This window comes from Drosophila biarmipes, chromosome 3R (assembly GCF_025231255.1).
Source record: "Drosophila biarmipes strain raj3 chromosome 3R, RU_DBia_V1.1, whole genome shotgun sequence".
Classification (NCBI taxonomy): Eukaryota; Metazoa; Arthropoda; class Insecta; order Diptera; family Drosophilidae; genus Drosophila; species Drosophila biarmipes.
The window spans coordinates 24,437,363-24,456,500 of NC_066616.1; the positions used below are offsets into that span (position 1 = coordinate 24,437,363).

At 41.1% G+C, this 19,138-nt stretch overlaps 1 protein-coding gene across 1 annotated transcript; it reads right to left on the reverse strand.

Moving 5' to 3' along the window:
• Positions 1–10,353: 10,353 nt before the first annotated feature.
• On the reverse strand, positions 10,354–11,923 carry LOC108024298 (putative gustatory receptor 98a). The gene is made up of 3 exons (XM_017094199.2): positions 11,107–11,923; positions 10,792–11,027; positions 10,354–10,732 (listed from the first exon to the last, which is right to left on the reverse strand). The coding sequence occupies exons 1-3, from the start codon at positions 11,921–11,923 to the stop codon at positions 10,619–10,621; spliced, it is 1,167 nt and encodes a 388-aa protein (XP_016949688.1). The 3' UTR covers positions 10,354–10,618.
• Positions 11,924–19,138: the final 7,215 nt, after the last annotated feature.

Below are 19,138 nucleotides of genomic sequence, written 5' to 3' on the forward strand. Positions count from 1 at the left end.
CATAGCTGCAGCTATGGCTAAAATGAAAAGGAAGCAGCTGAAGGCAGCGTATATTATTTGCATTCAGCTTGGGGCCTTTCTCACAAAGTTTCCTGCTGTCCTTCGGCGACAAGGAAGTTGGCAAAAGTGCTTGGCAAAAAGTCCTGTGGCGTGGGCCATTGCTTATTGCTGGCAATTCAATTAAATGCAGAGCTGCATGAAATACCCTTCTGAGAAGTGGGCCATGTGAGCATCGGAAATCCATAAAATGCATCACATGCCATCAAAGGCTCAAAAGTTTTTTACCAAAGGTGCCAGGACATTTATTATTCGGCAGGCGTAGTGTGGAGATTTTTCTTCAATTTTTTTTATTTGCTCTATCCCTTGGCCCTGCTACTCTCTATTTGTCTCAGTTGCAATCAAACTTTGTGGCTTCCACTCTGTTCTTTTCCCAGTTTCGGTTTCGGTCGGTTTTCCTTAGCCATTTTGTCACGCAAATTGCACCAAAGTTGGATTGACTTGAGCGGGAAATTAAGTTGATGGCTTCTCAAGTCCTGATTCTCGACTCTGGAGTCTCGGGATTGCCGGCGAGTCCTTTGCCGTTGTGTTTGCTTTACTCGTCTGCGCGTTGTCATCGCCGCGTGCCTTGTACTTACTTATTTAACTTGCAATTTTGACAAAATTTCGCAAGCATATTAAAAAGTTTTCGGCTAGCTCGTAAGTGGCGCACTCGCCTGAAATAATAGCTGGCTGCTGGCTGCTGGCTGCTGCTGGCAAGGATGCACCCTTTAATTGCAGCAGCTTAAGGAAATCAAGAGTGCACACAAAACACAGAGCAGAACAAAACAGCAGCGAGAATATAGTGGGGCTAAAACAAAACCAGGGCAGCCCCGAAAAGTGAAGATAAAGCCGGGCCACAATGCACTCAAGCGCATTGACTTCCAACTAGCTTTGACTTGTGCCAAGCCAAGCGTGGATGGGCCAAAGTAGCTCGGTTGACAACCAAGACAGGCCCGACTGAGCTCGTCCTCGTCCCAGTCCGCATCCTTGTCCCTGTCCCCGGCTCCATGCCCGTTCGGATCTTGGGTCCGTCCCACCGTGAAAATCAATTGGGCACTGCGCAAGATGCTGCCCAGGATCCCCTGCTGGGCCACCAGGCTACCGGGGCGACGCCTGTTTGTCTGCACTGGGGTATCGGCAAAAAGTTTACCAGTTCGAGAATAAAACTTCAAAGAAGTAAAATTTTACAGAAAATATGGAAAGTTTATGGTATAGGTGTACATTATAAAATATTACTTTCGAAATACAGCTCGGTTAATTATCTATTCTTGTTAAAAACCTTTTTTTGCATTTCTAAATATATTTAATTATATACATATCTTCAAGGTGAAATATACTTAAATTATTATTAGAAGATACAAATTTGCCAAACATAACTCTTTTAATTATATGACATTTAACAAGTGTTTTTAAAATAAGTTTAACAATATTTATTCTGCCTAAATACTTAAAAGAATTTATAAAGATTAAGAGCTAAGGAAAATATATATTCTTTATAAGTTTAGTAACGCTTAAAAACAATTTTTGTTTATTTTTGATTGTAATTCTACTGCAATCATTAATTGAAATAAAATACTCCTTATTTTATGATACATTTTTTAGTTTAAATTTTTTTTTTTTATACAAAAAATATAATTATTTTTTTTCCCCAGTGTTAGGGCATTCAGCTGGGAGAGATGCGGGCTGCGGCAGTGGCAGCGACTGCAGCTCAGCTGGCTTTTGCGCGGCATTATGCATGCGTTTGTGCCTGAATATACTGTTGAAATGAAAAAAAAGAGACAACAATGTTTAAGTCAACTTCCGTTTCCGGTGCTGCTTATGCTAACTCTTCGGTTGCTGCCTCCGTTTCGGTTGCTGTTGCCGTTGCTATTGCTGTTTCTGTTCCTGCTGCTGTTACAACTTCTGCTTCCTTTCCGGGTTTCCTCTGCAGCCAGCTTAATTATATATGAACTGCCACACTAATTGCCAAAATGGTTCCACGTTGCGTATGCGTATGCGTACTTCGGCAAGAGCACCCTCCCACATTACGTATACGCACCGTACGGAATGCGCCATTTGTGGCGCTCAATCATTGAATGAGTGTTTGTTGTTGTAGGGCGATTAAATTACGTTTTGTTTGACTCGACACACAGGCAGACACAATCGCACAAGGGGGAGGTCTGAAAATCTAGTACGAGCACATTTGCCATTTGCATTTTCCCCGTAACAGTTTGTTAAGCTCTGAACTTTTGCAAATTACATGAGTCCTGCCACAGGATGTATGCTGTTTACTGCCCCCGCCGCTGTTGTTCTGTCGCCCGTGTGCGTTTGTCTGCCCGTGCTAATGTGTCACAATCTGCATTGGCGTTAAAACCTCAGCCGAGCCACGCCCACGACGCCCACCTCTGGCGGGCCCAAATGCATTTGGCCAACGTCTACACTTTTGGCACTTTCAAATTGAATTTGTTATCAAATTAGTTTCATCAAATTACCATTAGGCGGCAATTTGATGCTCTACTTACTGCCGTGTGTGCTTAAGGAGATTGAGGGATTATAAGTAATGGTCTCAGTTTTGGTTTCTCTATTATTTTGAATTTAAAAAGGCGATATTTATGACCTTAAAACACAAATTAAACCTTATATTTTATAAAGCCTCAACTTAATATATATATTTGTAATACCTACTTATAAGCAAAATGATTAACAAAGATTTAATATATAGCTAGATTTTAATTTAAGGAACTTTTCACTTTGTTTTAAAACCCAATTCAGGCCTCTTATTTAACCATAATACCTCTGGGCAAAAAGTATCAGGCACCTATGTTCCCGGAAATAATATCTTACAGATTTGAGCAGTACGGTGGGATTGTGTATCCAAGGGAAAGGCATTCCGAAAGGCAGGCGAAGACAAAAAGATTTGTTCCAATAATGCCTTCAGCCATGCTTTGCTCAGCCATGGCTCCATTACATCCGCATGGCCCTCTGGCCTTCCCATCCGCCGACTCGAAGACACAACGCCAACATATTGCCGCAGCTGTCCACGGGAAGTGGGGTGGGTTCGGTGGGTGGTTGGCAGCCACCCCCTCGATAAGGGGGGCAGCTTGGGGGCCTGCCGAGACAAGTGCATTACAACGTACTAGGTTATTGATGTATGTTTGCATAATGTAGACGGAACTATATAGCCAGATATATAAGTATATATGCTGCTTGGCTGGCTGGTTGGGTGGACAAGGGGCGGATGCGGATGCCGGTGCGGATCGAGGGGCGGGGCAAACAAGTAGCCGGGGAGTATGCTAATAATGTTTGTGCTTCAATCACATGGAAAAACAATATTGAAAAATACAACTTGTGTGGCAGCCACGAGCAATCGTTTAGGGCCAGAGCTCAACCATTGTTTATATTGCCAGCCCAGAAGAGAACGGAGTAGAACGCAGCTCCCCATCGCCTGTCCCTTATAAAGAGTTATGACAATGTTGTGTCAAAGTGTTATTGTGCCGCATTTTTTTGCGCCACAAAAGCAGCAGGAGCAACATTTAGATAGCCTGCAAATGATCCCATTCCTTTGGGGTTAAGCGGCACGCCGGTTCGAAGATGGAGCGATTTCAGCTGACTGTGCTTGATTGAGCGGTTGTCCATGTCCTTGAAGGCATCGCATCCTTTTCAAAACCCAATAGCATCCTTCTTGCCCCGTTGCCAAGGCTGATATCCTTGGCTCTTATCTTGAGACAAGACAAGCCATTCAATGTTTGGCAAATTATTCCGTACTTGGCTTTTGGCTTTGAGTGCTTTCATTTACCCAGCTCGCAAATGCATTTCACAAATCCTTAATCCTTTCAAAAGCTTTTTTTTAATTAGTATCAAAGAACTTCGAGTAATTTATTTAGATGAAAGCCAGGCCAAGACAATTTCGAAACCACAACTTCAAGTTGCAGAAATCTAGTTTCAATTACATAAGAGTGTTGAACATCAAACATGAGAATGCTTAATTTTATCTCTGCAAACTGAGTGCAATGCAAAAATGCAATTTGATTGAAAATCGAGTAAAAAACATTGGTAGACACAAATTGTTTGGGGAAAATAAGTTAATATTTCTTTGCGTTTTTTGGCCAATCGAAATATTGAAATTTAATGGAAAACCCATTCAATAAGAGTGCCTGAAAAAGACCCAGCTCCTAAGTGCATTTAAAACATTTTGGCAGCGGGTGTATAGCCATGCATTTTGGATTCCGGCCAAATATTCTATTTAGTGGTGCTAATGCTAATGGTTCTTGGCCAAAACCAACCAACCTCGAAGTGCAAAAAGAATGGTGCGAAAATTGCACATTGCCCCCGCGGGCATAACTTTGACTTTGTGGGCGTGGCAGTTGAAAAGTTGGCAGGCTCTGGAATTTATGGCACTCCGGCACAGAGATCAGTTAACGATTTGCCTACCAAATGCAGTTTCATGGTGACAAGTTGCTGCCAGGTGGGCAGGTGGACATCAAAAGCACAATGGCATTGTGCCGAAGGGTTGGCTGACACAATGACATCAAGGTCTTTTCCATAAAGCTCCTTAGTCACTCAATCCCCCGAGTATTTTGATGTCTGGCACACGACAATGAAATGAACACATTTGCCCCAATAGCTATGCAGCTGCAACTTCAAATGCAATTGGAAAATAGGGGAAAATTCCCCATTTTGCCCTTGTTTGTCTAGCAAATAATTAAGTACGTGATGTGTGTGAGTGTGTCTCGTGCTGAGACGTTTTTAAGCACTTTTCCGCAAACATTTGCACAGCAATTAAATGTTCTGCATGTCTCTGTTTGCGACGAGTAAATACTATCACATGTCAATGGATCGGCTTTTGGATTTAGATTTGCCACAGCATTTTGTCGGCTTCTCTCGTAGGGCTTAAAAACGTTTCACGTGGCGCCATCGCATGGCTTTTGGGAATGTGCGATGTCAACAGACGGAAAATGTGAAAAATGTGTGTCCCACAAATAAACAAATCAGGTGCTGGACTGAGCCCACCCCCCACACTGGCCTCCTCATAATTTATGGCAATGCGAATGGTGAGGGTCCGAGCTCCGGATCCCAGGCTAGGGGCGAACTAAAGAGCCTAACTGAAATATTGGTCAACATTTTGCCCAGCTCGATTTGTTTATTATTTCCACCCAGGTTTCCAATGCAGGAGGCAGGAAACTGAGCCGGATCCGGGTTGCGAAGACTTTTTGAGAGCCACCGGCCGCAGTAAGGCTCAGAAGTGAAATGGCAGCTGCCTACGTAGCATGCTATATACATCCGTAAAGCCTACCCATAAATATGCCAAATCACTTCAGCCAATTCGCTGGTTGACCTGGTTCGGTTTCACTCAGTTTCGCCTGGGGCATTGGCTAGATTATTGTTTTAATTACAGCTCATTCGGCGAGTCAACTGATTATGAAAAGTTTGTGTAATGGTTTAATTTTTGTATGTATACTGTGCAAAAAGCCACAGGCCGCGGGCCAAACTAATATGCACTTGACCATCTGTTGAATTTTAATTAGTTTTATTTTTTGTGTCCCGATATAAGGGATATCGTTTTTATCGGCTTGTTTTTTCGCGCATTTTAATGACTTTTATGGCTGTTTTTACGTGCTCCGCTAATGTCAAATGCACTTTCAAAGGGCCTTTTTTGTTTAACCTAATTTTCGATAACAGCGATTAAACCATATTTAAGCACTTTTTAATTATTACAATTTTTGAATTGTATCCCGAACTAGACGATACCCATATAAGTTCGTTCAATTTCCTATATATCTACATTTGAATATACATTTAAAGGAGGTCACAATTTTAAACCATTTTCATGTACGATTTTTCGGTAATTACAAGAGCTTTGAGAATATGAGACCAAAACTGATTTTTCTGATTCAATAACTTCAGTAATTGTAACACGATCTAGATGTGGGATACCTTCATAAGTTCATGGTTGAATTTTCTAGAAATCTACATTCAAATATGTACTTTTAAAGGATGTCACAATTTTGACCCATTTTCATGTTCGATTATTCCGTAATTCCAGGGGCTTTCCTGATTCCATAACTTTAGTAACTGGAACCCGATTTAGAAGTGGGATTCCTCTATTAATTCGTGTTGGAATTCCCTATTAATCTACATTCAAAAATATACTTTCAGAGATGGTCGCATTTTAACCCATTTTCATGTTAGATTTTTCCGTAATTCCAAGGGCTTTCAGAATAAGGGTCCAAGACTGAACTTCCTAATTCCATAACTTTAGTAACTGGAACCCGATTTAGAAGTGGGATACCTCTATTAATTCGAGTTGGAATTCCCTATTAATCTACATTCAAAAATATACTTTCAGAGATGGTCGCATTTTAACCCATTTTCATGTTCGATTTTTCCGTAATTCCAAGGGCTTTCAGAATAAGGGTCCAAAACTGAACTTCCTAATTCCATAACTTTTTTAATTGGAACCCGATTTAGACGTGGGATACCTCTATGAATTCGTGCTGGAATTCCCTATTAATCTGCATTCAAATATATACTTTCAGAGAGGGTCACATTTTTAACCCATTTTCGTGTTTGATTTTTCCGTAATTCCAAGGGTTTTCAGAATAAGGGTCCAAAACTGAACTTCCTAATTCTATACCTTTTTTAATTGGAACCCGATTTAGACGTGGGATACCTCTATGAATTCGTGTTGGAATTCCCTAATAATCTACATTCAAATAACTACTTTTTGAGAGGGTCACATTTTTAACCCATTTTCATGTTCGATTATTCCGTAATTTCAGGGGCTTTCAGAACAAGGGCCAAAAACGGAACTTCCTGATACCATAACTTCAAACATTGGAACCCGATTTGGACATAGGATACCTCTATGAATTCGTAGTTCAATTTCCTATACATGCTCATTCAAATATCGACCTTTAAGAGAGGTCACAATTTTGACCCATTTTCATGTTCGATTTTTCCGTAATTCCAAGGGCTTTCAGAATAAGGGTCCAAAATTGCCCTTCCAGATTCCATAACTTTTTTAATTAGAACCCGATTTAGAAGTGGGATACCTCTATGAATTCGTGGTTCAATTTCCGATAAATGTACATTTAAATATCTACCTTTAAAGGAGGTCACAATTTTAACCCATTTTCATGTTTGATTTTTCCGTAATTCCAAGGGCTTTCAGAATAGGGGCCCAAAACTAAACTTCTTGATTCCATAACTTTATTAATTGGAACCCGATTTAGACGTTTGATACCCCTATGAATTCGGGGTTGTATTTTTATTTAATCTACGTTTAAATTTTTACTTCAAGAACGGGCTTAATTTTTTTGTTATTCCTTTTGGTTTATCTGCGCTTACAAATTTATTTCTGATACACACTTATATTGACCAATTCCTCAGCTTTTCTATGTATTACATTGAATGTGTGACATCGCGGCCACTGCTGGTTTCGGCCAATTTGCTTTGCAAATGCCCAGCAGATGTTGTGGCACTCAAGAGCAGCCGAAGACCCTGCCTATTATCCTTTGACCTCAAACTCAGACGACCCCCTGCAAAATGTCCGGTGTGTAAACAGAGCCAGGGGCACCACCCCTTGCAATATCATGGTTGCTTTAAATTTTAAGCTCTGTCGGCAAACCATTTCCTTAATGGATCCTATGCGATGGCTGGACCTGAATATTATCTAGTGCTTATCGCTCACTCAGCGTGCTCGCCCATCGATGCATAATAGTGCTGCAAGGTTGCGAGATTGTGGGTTATTTGTCGTTAATATGCAAACAGTTAACTGCAGCCACTGCACATTACTGGCCATGAGTGTGTGCGTGTGTTTATTGCCTGGCTTATCGGTGCTGAATGTCCTGTATGTCCTTGTGTGTGCGTGGCCGGCTCAAATATGGCCGGGTTCAATCACAACCGGAAGCGGAAGTTAATTGTGCACATGTTTAATGCAACCGATGGTTGATGGTTTAAGCACTGCCCACTGCCACATTCCCCATTCCCAATGACAACAACAATTAGCGAGTGCAAATATTGTTGCTGCCAAAGATTACAAAATTCAGGCCAAAAAGCAACCGAAAATTCGCGTCCTACTAAGAGGAGAATGGCAGTAGAAGAGGGGCAAAAAATGAATGTAATTTGTCGCTAACCAAGTGTGTACTAACCTCATTTTACTAAAAGCATTAAAAATAAAATGTAATCACATGCTTCATAAAAGTAATAACTACACACACAGACCCAGGCTCACGCACACAGAGATGCTCGTTTCTGTCTATGATAGAGCTTCCTGCACTTCAAAACGTGCCTGACTACGTGTCGCTATAAAAGTCCCCCCGGCAAGTGTGCGAAAGTGTGTGTTTTGGTTGTGTTCCACTCTCATGTCTGTCACTGCCAAGAAGCAAAAATACATACTACGTTTATGGGAAGCGTGCTAACAAAAGAAATCATAAATGGCTCGTATTAAGGTTTTTTTTTTCTCAATCAAGAATTAAATTTAGCCGGAACAACCCTTAAGTACATAGTTATAAGTTGGCAACTCCAAGCAAGAACGTCTTGAATTGCTACTCAAAGTATTAGGTGGCAACTCTAATTTTATATACATAGTTATAACAAGGATGGCAACTCTATACTGAATGATTTTAGTCGTACAGTGCCTGTTATATTTTTTAAAGTATTTCTTGCATGTTTATCTCGAACTTGTAAAGTAAGTACTCAAAGTATTCCTCGCATAAACGTGGTAAACGGACCTCCATTGTCTATGTCAAAGAACTCATGGCACTGGGACACTGCCATTTGCGTCTATATGCATTAATGTGCGTGAGCACATCTGATTTTTATGAGACGATTATGAGTTGCCTTTTATTATTCGCCATTGGGTCTGCCAAAGTGTTGCGGCAACGGCACAGGAACATTTGCCATTGGTATTCCCTCCCAATCGACCAGTGTTTGCGGGGGAAATTCTTGAGCATTAATTAGTGTCAACACATAAGCTGACTTCGTGAGGGAAAAAATACCTTGAATTGGGTAACAAAAACGCTTTCAGGTGGCTCTAAGCCATTGCAGCTGCAGCTGCCGACTCCTTTAAGCTTTCGACGATGGGTGAAATGAAAATCCTGAATGACGTTACTCTCTCCTTAGCACTTTGAAACTAGCAATGCACTAAAAAGAAAGTAGGGTAATCTTAAAAAATTATAAAATCAATAGGTTCATTCAATTCCAAAGAATATATTTCTTTTGTGTGAAATTATAACACAAATTTTAAAAATAATACGGAACATAGCGGTAGAAAATATTTTGTTTATTTATTGTTTGAAATTGAATAATTAAGTATTTTTGGCCTAGAGCACATATTTTTCTTTGGGTGCACCTGCTGATAATCGCAGTGCCAATGAATGAAAATCCTCTAGTCGGTTCTCAAATTTCCCAGATACCCAATGTGTCAAGTGTCAGAGGAGAGCTCGTTAGGATCCGTAGTCAATAACGAAGAGCATTGTCATGTCGCATATGACAGCAAACAGTTGCAGTTTATTGGATCCTTCACTTCTCCGACGGCCTCTGGAGGATTTTGCGGAATTTGAGGAATTTTAAACCAGGCAGAAATGAAAAATTCATCTTGATTAATGAAGTGCCCTACAAGTTTGAGATTTGCCGCATGACCTGAAGCACGATTCTGTTCGACTCCACGTCTTCTCCCACATCCACTCAATTCAATTCGATTTATCATCGGCCGTTGGAGATTTTTATAGGACGAGACTGGGAGCCTACTCGTGCGAATATATGAAGAAAGTCGGTGTATTATGCATGCTCACTTGCCCACGAATCTGTGCGTGGCACAATGGGCCGAGTGGCAAACTTCAGTCAGGCACACATCCTTAAGCTCTAAAATGTGTATTTCCTGTAAATACTTAGAAGCACTGAGAGGTAAGAAAAATGTAAATAGGTACTTTATTAAAACTAAATTCTATGGTAAGGTATCTCAGCCTGTAGGAAGTCAAGCATGTCTTAATGAAAGGTTAAAAAAGATTGTGATTTATGAATTGCAACTATTGATAAACAAACTTTAGTAGAAAAACACAATTCTATTCTAAATAAAAAATTAAATTATACTTAAACGAATTCATTTTTTTTCAAATATATATTATCCATATTATTATATTAATCCAAGATTATCCAAGATTTATTTCAGGATTTTTAACATATTTCAATTTTTTAGGTAACTGCTTGTTCTATAAAACATTCTTAAAAATTGAATAATTCTACAAGTGTACTCCTCACACTCACTCACCCACGCATGGTGGACCCCTGACAGATTGGCCATGCGTGGCAAACGAACCCAAAACATGAGCCCAAGTCTCCCCAGGACCTCCCCGAGTCCTTAGTCGTACATGTACGGCCAGTGGCCGAAGGCAAAAGTTTATAATAGAATTTTTAAGCATGAATAATTATGTGAAGAAGACTTTGGGCCAGCTGCTGTCGCTTGCTGCTGCTTTGATTGCCCGTTGTCCTTTTTTGATTATGCACGGGCAGACATCAAATTTGCTAATTAGGTTAATTGACTCTAATTTAATAAGCACGCGACTAGACTGCCCAACAATAATCGATTCCAAGGGGCATTTTAAGTGATGGCACTGGGTGTCGTACTCAGTGCGAGTTTGTGGGAGTTGCTGGCCCTGAGGTTGATGCTAAATTGGATGCAAATCACTATATAGCTGATAACTCCAAAAAGAAACTATGTGGTAAAAAATTGATATATTAAATATTTAAAAAATATAAGATAATTCAGCATACCTTTCCCAGCATTTCCGTGGTGATTTCCACCAATCCCCCTGCACTAAACTGGTATTTCTCCTGACTCAATTGCAGATTAAGACGCCTAAGAGCGGCATTCAGCTGACCATTACGACGATCTGTGGTGATTGTGTAAAACATCGATCGTAACTTTCGCTGCATTGCCTCACATTGTGAGCAGATATAGCAGGGCACTACGATTTCTAGGATTTTTATACACTCGTCGAAGGCGACATCTATAAGGAAAGTATAGATTTGTTCAGAGATAGTAATTTTCAGTTACTAGAGTGTTAGTTTATATGTTCATTTACTAACACAGTTTTATGGACATTTCTGGGTGCTGAATCTTGCTAAGGTAGAGCCAGTATGGCAAGGCCGAAGTGTCTATAAAGAACTTCATGAGAAGAGTGATTAGACTAATCTGAAAGTATCGCTCTAGGCATCTAATGGATTGCCACAGTGAACCATGGATTCTCTGCAACTTGGGCAACTTCTCCAGCGACATGCGGCCAATGGACCACAGTTCGAATCGAGTTTTATCCAATTCCTTTACAACATTCGTAGCTCCAAGAACGAGTTCCTGGTAAAGGAACCAAATCACGGCACAGTACAAGGTGAACTCGGAGAAGCGAAACATAAGAACTATTTCCGAATAGAGTGCGTAGTAGGTTAGAGCGCGATTGTTGTACACAGTAAGTAGGCAGAAAATCAGCAATCGGATGAACGACGACCAATAGACGGCATTGCAGTAGGCACGAGCTCGAAGAGTACTAACAGGTGTGCCCAGGTGTGCTTTTATCTGAAAATGTATCTCCTGCAATTGTCTGTCCACATCCTGGCTACAGTTCCCCCACAGAAGTTCCATTACAACGACCAAATGACTCGCCACTAGGGCACAAAAGTTGGTTAGATCAATGGTGCTGGAGAAATGGTCGTTTAGGAAATCATAGTCCAAATCATAGTCAAATCTGAAGCGCCCGTAACTCGAGAATCCCACTGTTACTAGGAGGAAAACGTTGCAAAACACTTTCGCGAACAGATTCTGACCAATCGGAAGCATTCCCGTGCACTTCATCACGCGCCGCATGCGGAGCAATGAAGCAGCGTGTAGTTCCTCGGACTTCTGACCCATGACTGAATGTTTTCGGAAGGTGTCCTCTGTGGTTTCCCCTTTTTTAATCGGCTAATTGCCACTATCAGATACCTCAAATCCTCTACAGTATTTATAGAATTTACCTTATGATCCAATCTTTTTTAATCAAGCTTTATTGATTGCCACCGATCAGGCAAAAACCGTAAGTATTATTTAGATATACCTTACTCATAAGGGAAACCATGTCTCTTACAGCATACCCCATTTTTTGTTTAATTTCTTTCTTACATTTAAGAAGCCATAAATTGTAAAGATTGCCTCAAACACATTCCTAAAAACTTCATTTCACTTAGGAAAAATGTTTCAATCTTTCCTCTCCAACTGAGCCTGGCTGCGCGCTGATAAGATCCTTTGTAATCACCCGAAATGACACATTTCCCATTCAAATTAGCATCAAAGTGATGCCGGGGCTAAGTGGAAGCAGATGCCCCAGTGGCCATAAGTGAAATGATTTGTTAATTTCATTTCACCACCACTCATGCACACATTCAGCTCTTGGGGGCGATGAAAATTGCTTATCAAAAATATGGGAAGGGGGCGTGGCATGTGGGGGGCACCCATAAATTTGCATGCCTTTATTGCAACCACAACGAAGACTGGCAAACAAACGGGGAAAAGCGGTAAAAGGAAAACCGGGGGAGGAGGAGCTGAGAGGGAAATGTACATACAAACACGCAAACGAAGCCGGTTTTCACAGAAGGCAGACACTTACATCCGCTTTACTGGTTTTTATGCAACCACCGTGGCACTTTGTTTGCACACTTGTAAAACACCTGCGGAGCGAACGCCTTTGGCGGGAAATATCAGTATGTGTTTGTGTATGAAGTAATGACTTAATTGCCCCGCCCTTGCCACCCAAAAACCACCCAACCACCCCCAAAACCCAACCCCCTGCCGCGATTGATCCAGCCGCGATTTCCTTCTGTCTGCAAGTGGGCTTCATATTTCTGCACAGGTGTCGAGGGCGCTTTGTCTTTGATTGTTCGTCTGGAGTGACTCTAATCTCTGCCAGCCACACCATCTATGTCAGGAATTCAGCGAGTCGCATATGAGAAACACCATCTTGGGCCCTTGATGTTAGGGCCTCTGGTCTGGGTTCAATTGAAGCAATTGTGCGGCGTTGATTTGTATAATTTTGTAATTTGTATACCGAAATTGTGGCCACACATGTGCAATGAGTTGGGGAGAAACCATTTCGCCGTTTGGGGGTAAAAACGTGTATAAATAAATTAAAATGTATATGCGAACGGGAGTTGCTAACTGCTGGGGCGGTGCAAAAGTTTCAGGGAATTAAGGGGAATTTTTTAAGTATATAACTTTAAGACTATCAAGTAAAATTCGGTTTATTTTCTTATCTTAGCTGCCGAAACTGTTACGCTATTTAGATCATTAAAATCATTTTCTTAATATATGGCTAGTGAAGCAGTTATATTAAGTTAAGTTCAGTGTTCAAAAATGATATAATACCCATAACTTTGGCAATTTTATTATTGTTTCGGTTTGTTTATTGGTAATAAAGGGTTCTATCTTATTAATTAATATTTTAATTAACTACAATGAGTTCCAGATTTTCAGGATATCCCTCGACCTACCCCATCAGAGTAATTCGCCGAGTTGAACTGGCACCAGTTGCTAAATGTAATTATCGGAATTCTTGGCGTGGGATGAGGCGTCTATATGGTTACGATATGGCATAGGCACTGGCATTACTAAGTGCCCTGCACGTGGCCGCAAGGATTGCTGACTTTGAGTTTCCCGGAAATGTGGTGAGCGGTTTGAAGTTGCTCAAGAAGGCTGGGATAAGGCTGGGCTACCTCTGGTTCATATACGCCATTCTAATGCTGATTTCTGAACATCAGACACGCGCCTCTGGCACAGATGCTGGTGACGACTGGGAGCTCCAAACTCTAGGCCCCAACTCCGTGAACTTATCATATGTGGGGGCTGCTCTAATGTAAGTCATTCCGTGTTATCTGATTTTAATTTGGCACAATTTCCCTTTTCGCACCTGTTGTGACCTGGGCGCTACCTTTTTCGTCAGCCCATTAAAAATATGCAAATATAAATATGCTAATTTGCTGAAAATTGATTTTGCAATTTAATTGAAAATTCCGTAGCATTCTTGTTGTAATTGTTGTTGCGGTTGTTTGTGTGGTGTGGTGTGGCCGTGGTGCGGTGGTTTCGGAATTCCGAATGGTGTGAGTTTGCTCTACATGAGTCTTGTAGCTGCGGTTGTTCGAGCAGCTGCCACAAATTGCATAAATACGAACAATACTCGCAACATTTCCATCCTTCGCACATCATTTGCAACTTTTTGGGCTGCTAGGCTGCTTTTAATGGCATTAAAATTGCCAAAATTACAACACGCATCACACAGAACGAGCCGAACCGGAAGGGAAAAAAGAGAAAGATGTCGCTGGTGGTGCTGCTGGTGCTGTTGAAAATCAATAAGAACAAAGTTCAATTCGGTTTAGAGCCATTGGCAGGGAGTGGCTGACAAATGCTGCGCCTGATATATGGCCCCAGACTGGCTCAATAAATTCCATGTCGCTTGCTCTGCGTTGACTTGCAAAAATGTCCCCCGCAGGAAGTGTGATAAATGTGCGGCATTTGGCGAGCAATGCAAACATGGCACCTTAAACTACAATCAAAAATAATTGCATTTCTCGCAACGAAATCATTATGAGAGATGGATGAGAAAATGAAAAAATGAGTGGTGCTGGTGCCAGCGGAAAAAGCACGGAGAAGTCAAAAGTCCTGACAATCCCAGGCCAGACAATTGCAAAAAGTCAGTGAGATGGCAGCTAACATGGCCAGCTAAGTGATAACAACACTTACAGATGAGGTCAACAAAATAAGTTAAGAGAAATTCTGGAAATTCTGTCTAATAGTATGCTACACTTTTCTTAACATGTGAAAGACTTTGCCTTATTTCTTATAGCATACTTTTAGACATATTTATATGTGATTTCGAAACTCCTTTCCTTATTCATACATTTTATCATTGTATACCGACTGTAGTGTTTAAAATTTGCCTATTTAATAGGCAATCAAATTTATAATTTCCCTATTTCTTCCTATTATTTTACCCGCAACTGTACGTGTGTGTTAGTTTGGAAACATCATTTATCTTGTCTTGGCAGCGAGTCGAAGTCGCCTGCAGTCTTCGGACTTGGAGCCCCAAATCGGACAGGACCCCGCACTGACCGAGACAACTAAAAATATATTTTCTCCTTGGCTATAGCTATTTATTGCCGAATTCGCTTATTTTTCTCCTATTTCTCTCTGTCCCATCGCCTCGCAGACGTGGGGAATGTTTGGCTCTATTTTTCACTATAATTGGCAAGGTTAAACGAGGAGGGGGAATACGGAGTTCATTGATATCGAGCTGGAAACTCACTTGTTATTTGATCGCCTATTTGCCTTCGCAAAGGTCACTGGGACAATTATCAGATTGGTAGGGACTTGGTGGGTTTTTGAGGCGTAATGACAGCTCTCTGTTTGCGTGTTTGCCTTTCGCTTTTTGCGCTTTTTATTTCGCTGGCTGTCTGGCAGACGGCGCAATTAGGCCAGCAAATGTGGCGAGCGAAACCCGAAATGGCGAAAAATGGCCAAAATGGATGTCCGCCAGAGGCTTACATCCAAATACACACCCACACACAGAGACAGGCGAACACATCCTTTGGTCTCTTTGGGGCAAACAATCGAAGATTTATTGTCCCTCGGCGCATTCTTTGGCACTGCGAATGCGCGAATTCGCGCTGAAATATATTTCCACCACAAAGTTGTGTAGGCAGATCCATATAAGTGTGCTATACTTTCGCCACAAATCATAATCGATTCATTGACAAGTCGTCGCTCCATTTTCCCCTTTCCATCTTTTATTCAAACAGAATTTCTTAAAGAGGTTTGAGAGTTCGATTTATAGAATATTTATTTTTAGTTTTTTATTTTAATATAATAGGAAGAAATTCTAAATTTGCCTATTTTTGTGACATGGTCACCTTAAAATCAGTATATATAGTATTTAAATACTAAAACTTTAAATTGGTAGATTACAAATTTAGTTATATTTAAATATATTTAAAGTAAATTTTTTTTATTTATTGACAAATGGTTACCATCTCTTTATTAACTTTTATGACCAGAAATTAGCCGCATTTATGTGTTCATAATTACTTAGCTTTCAGACGTTACTTGGCATTACAAGTAGGAGGCAATTTACGCAGACGGGATTAGTCAGCTTAGGAATTGCTGGCTCAGTGTTTTCATCAATTGTCCCCCCGATTTGGAGGCCAAGGACGAGCAGAGTCCTTAAGCCGATTCCTTTTTCTGCTGTCGGTTTTGCACATGGAGAGCTTTATGGGCTGGCCATTGAATATTTACCAATGTGTGTGAAATTAAGACCGAGATGCTGTGAGACAACAAACAGCTCAGATGACTGCCAAGGTGACAGCATTAGGTGTCCTATATATATATTCGGGTGCTAACAATTTTTGCATGCACAGGTAGAGTCGGAATTTGGAGTCCTCGCACAAGGACTGAAAATCCGATGAACACGAGTTTCTGCTCAGCTTTTGCTTTCGCCATAGCTGCTTATTGCTGTTTACCATATTTGCGCTTATTTGTTTGTCGACTCTGGCAAATATTTGAATTTGAATTCAAACGTGCTTGACACATAATACTCCGCCCGAAGCCTCAGCCTTCGTAGCCTATTTCGCTGTGCAAATATTTTATGAATTTCAATGCGCCGACAGCACATTGTGGGGGCGGTGGGACGGATTTTCGAATGGATGTGGGCATGGTGCAGCTCGGCAGGTGACACAAATGCGCCAGCGAATAAAAGGCAACAAAATGTGAAATTAGTTTGACACGTGTACCGGTGCAAAAAGGGAAAATAAAATAAAGAATACGAGCTCGGCTCAGACAGCTGCAGAGATTTTTGCGTTAAAATAATGTCGGTTTAGGGATTTTGTGCCATAATGCAGAAATGCTGACAGGGAATTCCCCTCGTTCAAGGTTGTTATGGATTTGTAATCGAAATCGAAACCGAACCTAATTATTTTGCACGTACGAAGAATAGTATATACTGAGGGAAAATAATTACACCATCAGCCAGTGCTTTAAGTACTTTAATGCCTTGGTATTTTCCCTGCTGAAACAATATCTGCTTTTCGCAATCAGTGAAATAATTTCATTAAATATTTTGCCATCTTAATTATCTGGGTACCTTTGTACTGCGATATTTTATGTAATCGTGTGCGAGAATGCCTGTATTTAAGTTAAAGCTCTCCCCACACATATTTTTAAGGAAATATGTGTAAGATGAGCTGAAAGCTTTAGTGCATGCCCGCCATGGTCATGCCATATATACGTTTGCAGTCTGACAATCGCATCCGCACAAACACATTTCACCACAAATCTACTTAAAACGCAATTAAGTTGAATGCAAATACTGTTGGGAATTCGGTTCGCTGACGGGGCTACAGAGGAGCGAAAGCGAAGACCTCCGGTTAAACAATGGCAGACAGAATAAAGATGCAGATGCAAAAGCCCCCGCTCACCCCAGTCTCCCTTCACCTTAACCAGCCACCCTGCATATGCAGGCTAACGTAATTTCACAATAAAATATTCCACGAAAGGAAAATAATAAAGAAGCTGCTACCGCTCTTGATAGGACCGAAAGAAAAAACTATCAGAATAATCTGCGCGGTACATTCCTGAGAGGAGCTTAAAATTGTACACTGAGAAAAAATAAAATAAAATAACACTATTTTTAATGATTTCTATAAATATTACCTATAATAAAAACACGTTGTTGTAATATGTTTTTCTAAAAAATGTTTTTCTTAGAACATAAAATACATTTTTCTTGCAAATTGAATATTTTCTTAAAAAGTACATTTTAATCCCAAGCTTAAAAATAAATCAAAAAAATATCTCTGTTCTTTTATTCACATAATAATTAATTTTTTTAAAAGCAAAACACTATTTGCAAAGAAAAAATTAAATTTCAAGTTAATTCAAGAAAGTCCAAATTTATTTCTGTAATATATTTCTATTTTTATTTCTCCCTGTGCACTACTCACCTAGGACTGCAGCATATGGCAGCTGGCTGGGAGCTATATCTCCCACTTTTCGCCGCTGCTCGCTGATGACTTAAAAGTTAAATTTGTTTTTGAATAAACTTGAATCAACTTTTGGCCAAGGAGAAATGAAACAGGATGCAGACTGCCTGGTGGGCGAGGGGAGTGGCAGTGGGAGGTGCCGAGCTCAACACTTCAAGGTTGTTGGCAATTTGCAAAACATGGCCAGGTAATTGATACGAAAAAAAAGCATCCAACAAAATAAGAGAAGGCAGCAAAGAAGTCTCGCAAATTTGTGGAAATGCATATGGCAAATTGTTTTCAAGTGAAAGTGCGGGAAGTGCGTGAGCTCCTTGCAAATTAATTGTGCGTGCTGCCAGCTTTCTGCCTTTTCCAGCCAGCTCTGGCCTTGCCATGTCAAAGTTTTGGCTTTCAATTGCGAAAATTGCGCAGCACGCCTTTGTTGGGGCTCATTAGGCACTCGTGCCGCTGCCTTTGAGGCCCTACGAGTGCGAATCCGAGTTTGGGTAGTGCATTATGCCCAGAATCAGAGTCTGAATCAGGAGTTTATGAAGCTGTTTGTACACATGCCAAGTGTTGTTTGGCCCGGCAGCCTCCAGTTTGCAGCCTGAAGTTGGGTGCTTGGCGTTCTGGAGTTTCGAGTTGGGGGGCCTGGAGTCTGGTTCTGAGGACCAAGACATAAACAAACGACCCAGCGACCGACCAGTGCAGCCTGCCCTTTCGAGCAGAAGCGAAAGGAATTTCCTTGCCATAAATTCACTAAAAGCTTTTGCAACCAGAATTTGTAGCTACCTTCCGCTGACAACATGGCTCACCTGTATACAGGTGAGTGGGTTGTTCAGGTGGCTGCTGCTGCAGCCACAGGATCCAGATCCCATTGCCACCATGGGGTGCCCAGTTCGCTGCAGTCAGACCATTTTTCTCGCCTCGCCCTTGCAGCCAAAGCGAAATTTACGCCTCCTGCCTTCATTATTATTGCACTTTGCCACACACACACACACACACACACACACACACACACACACACACACACCCAGAAATGGCGGTGTTGTTGTTGTTCCCCAGCCTTCTTGCCGGCGGCTTTTGG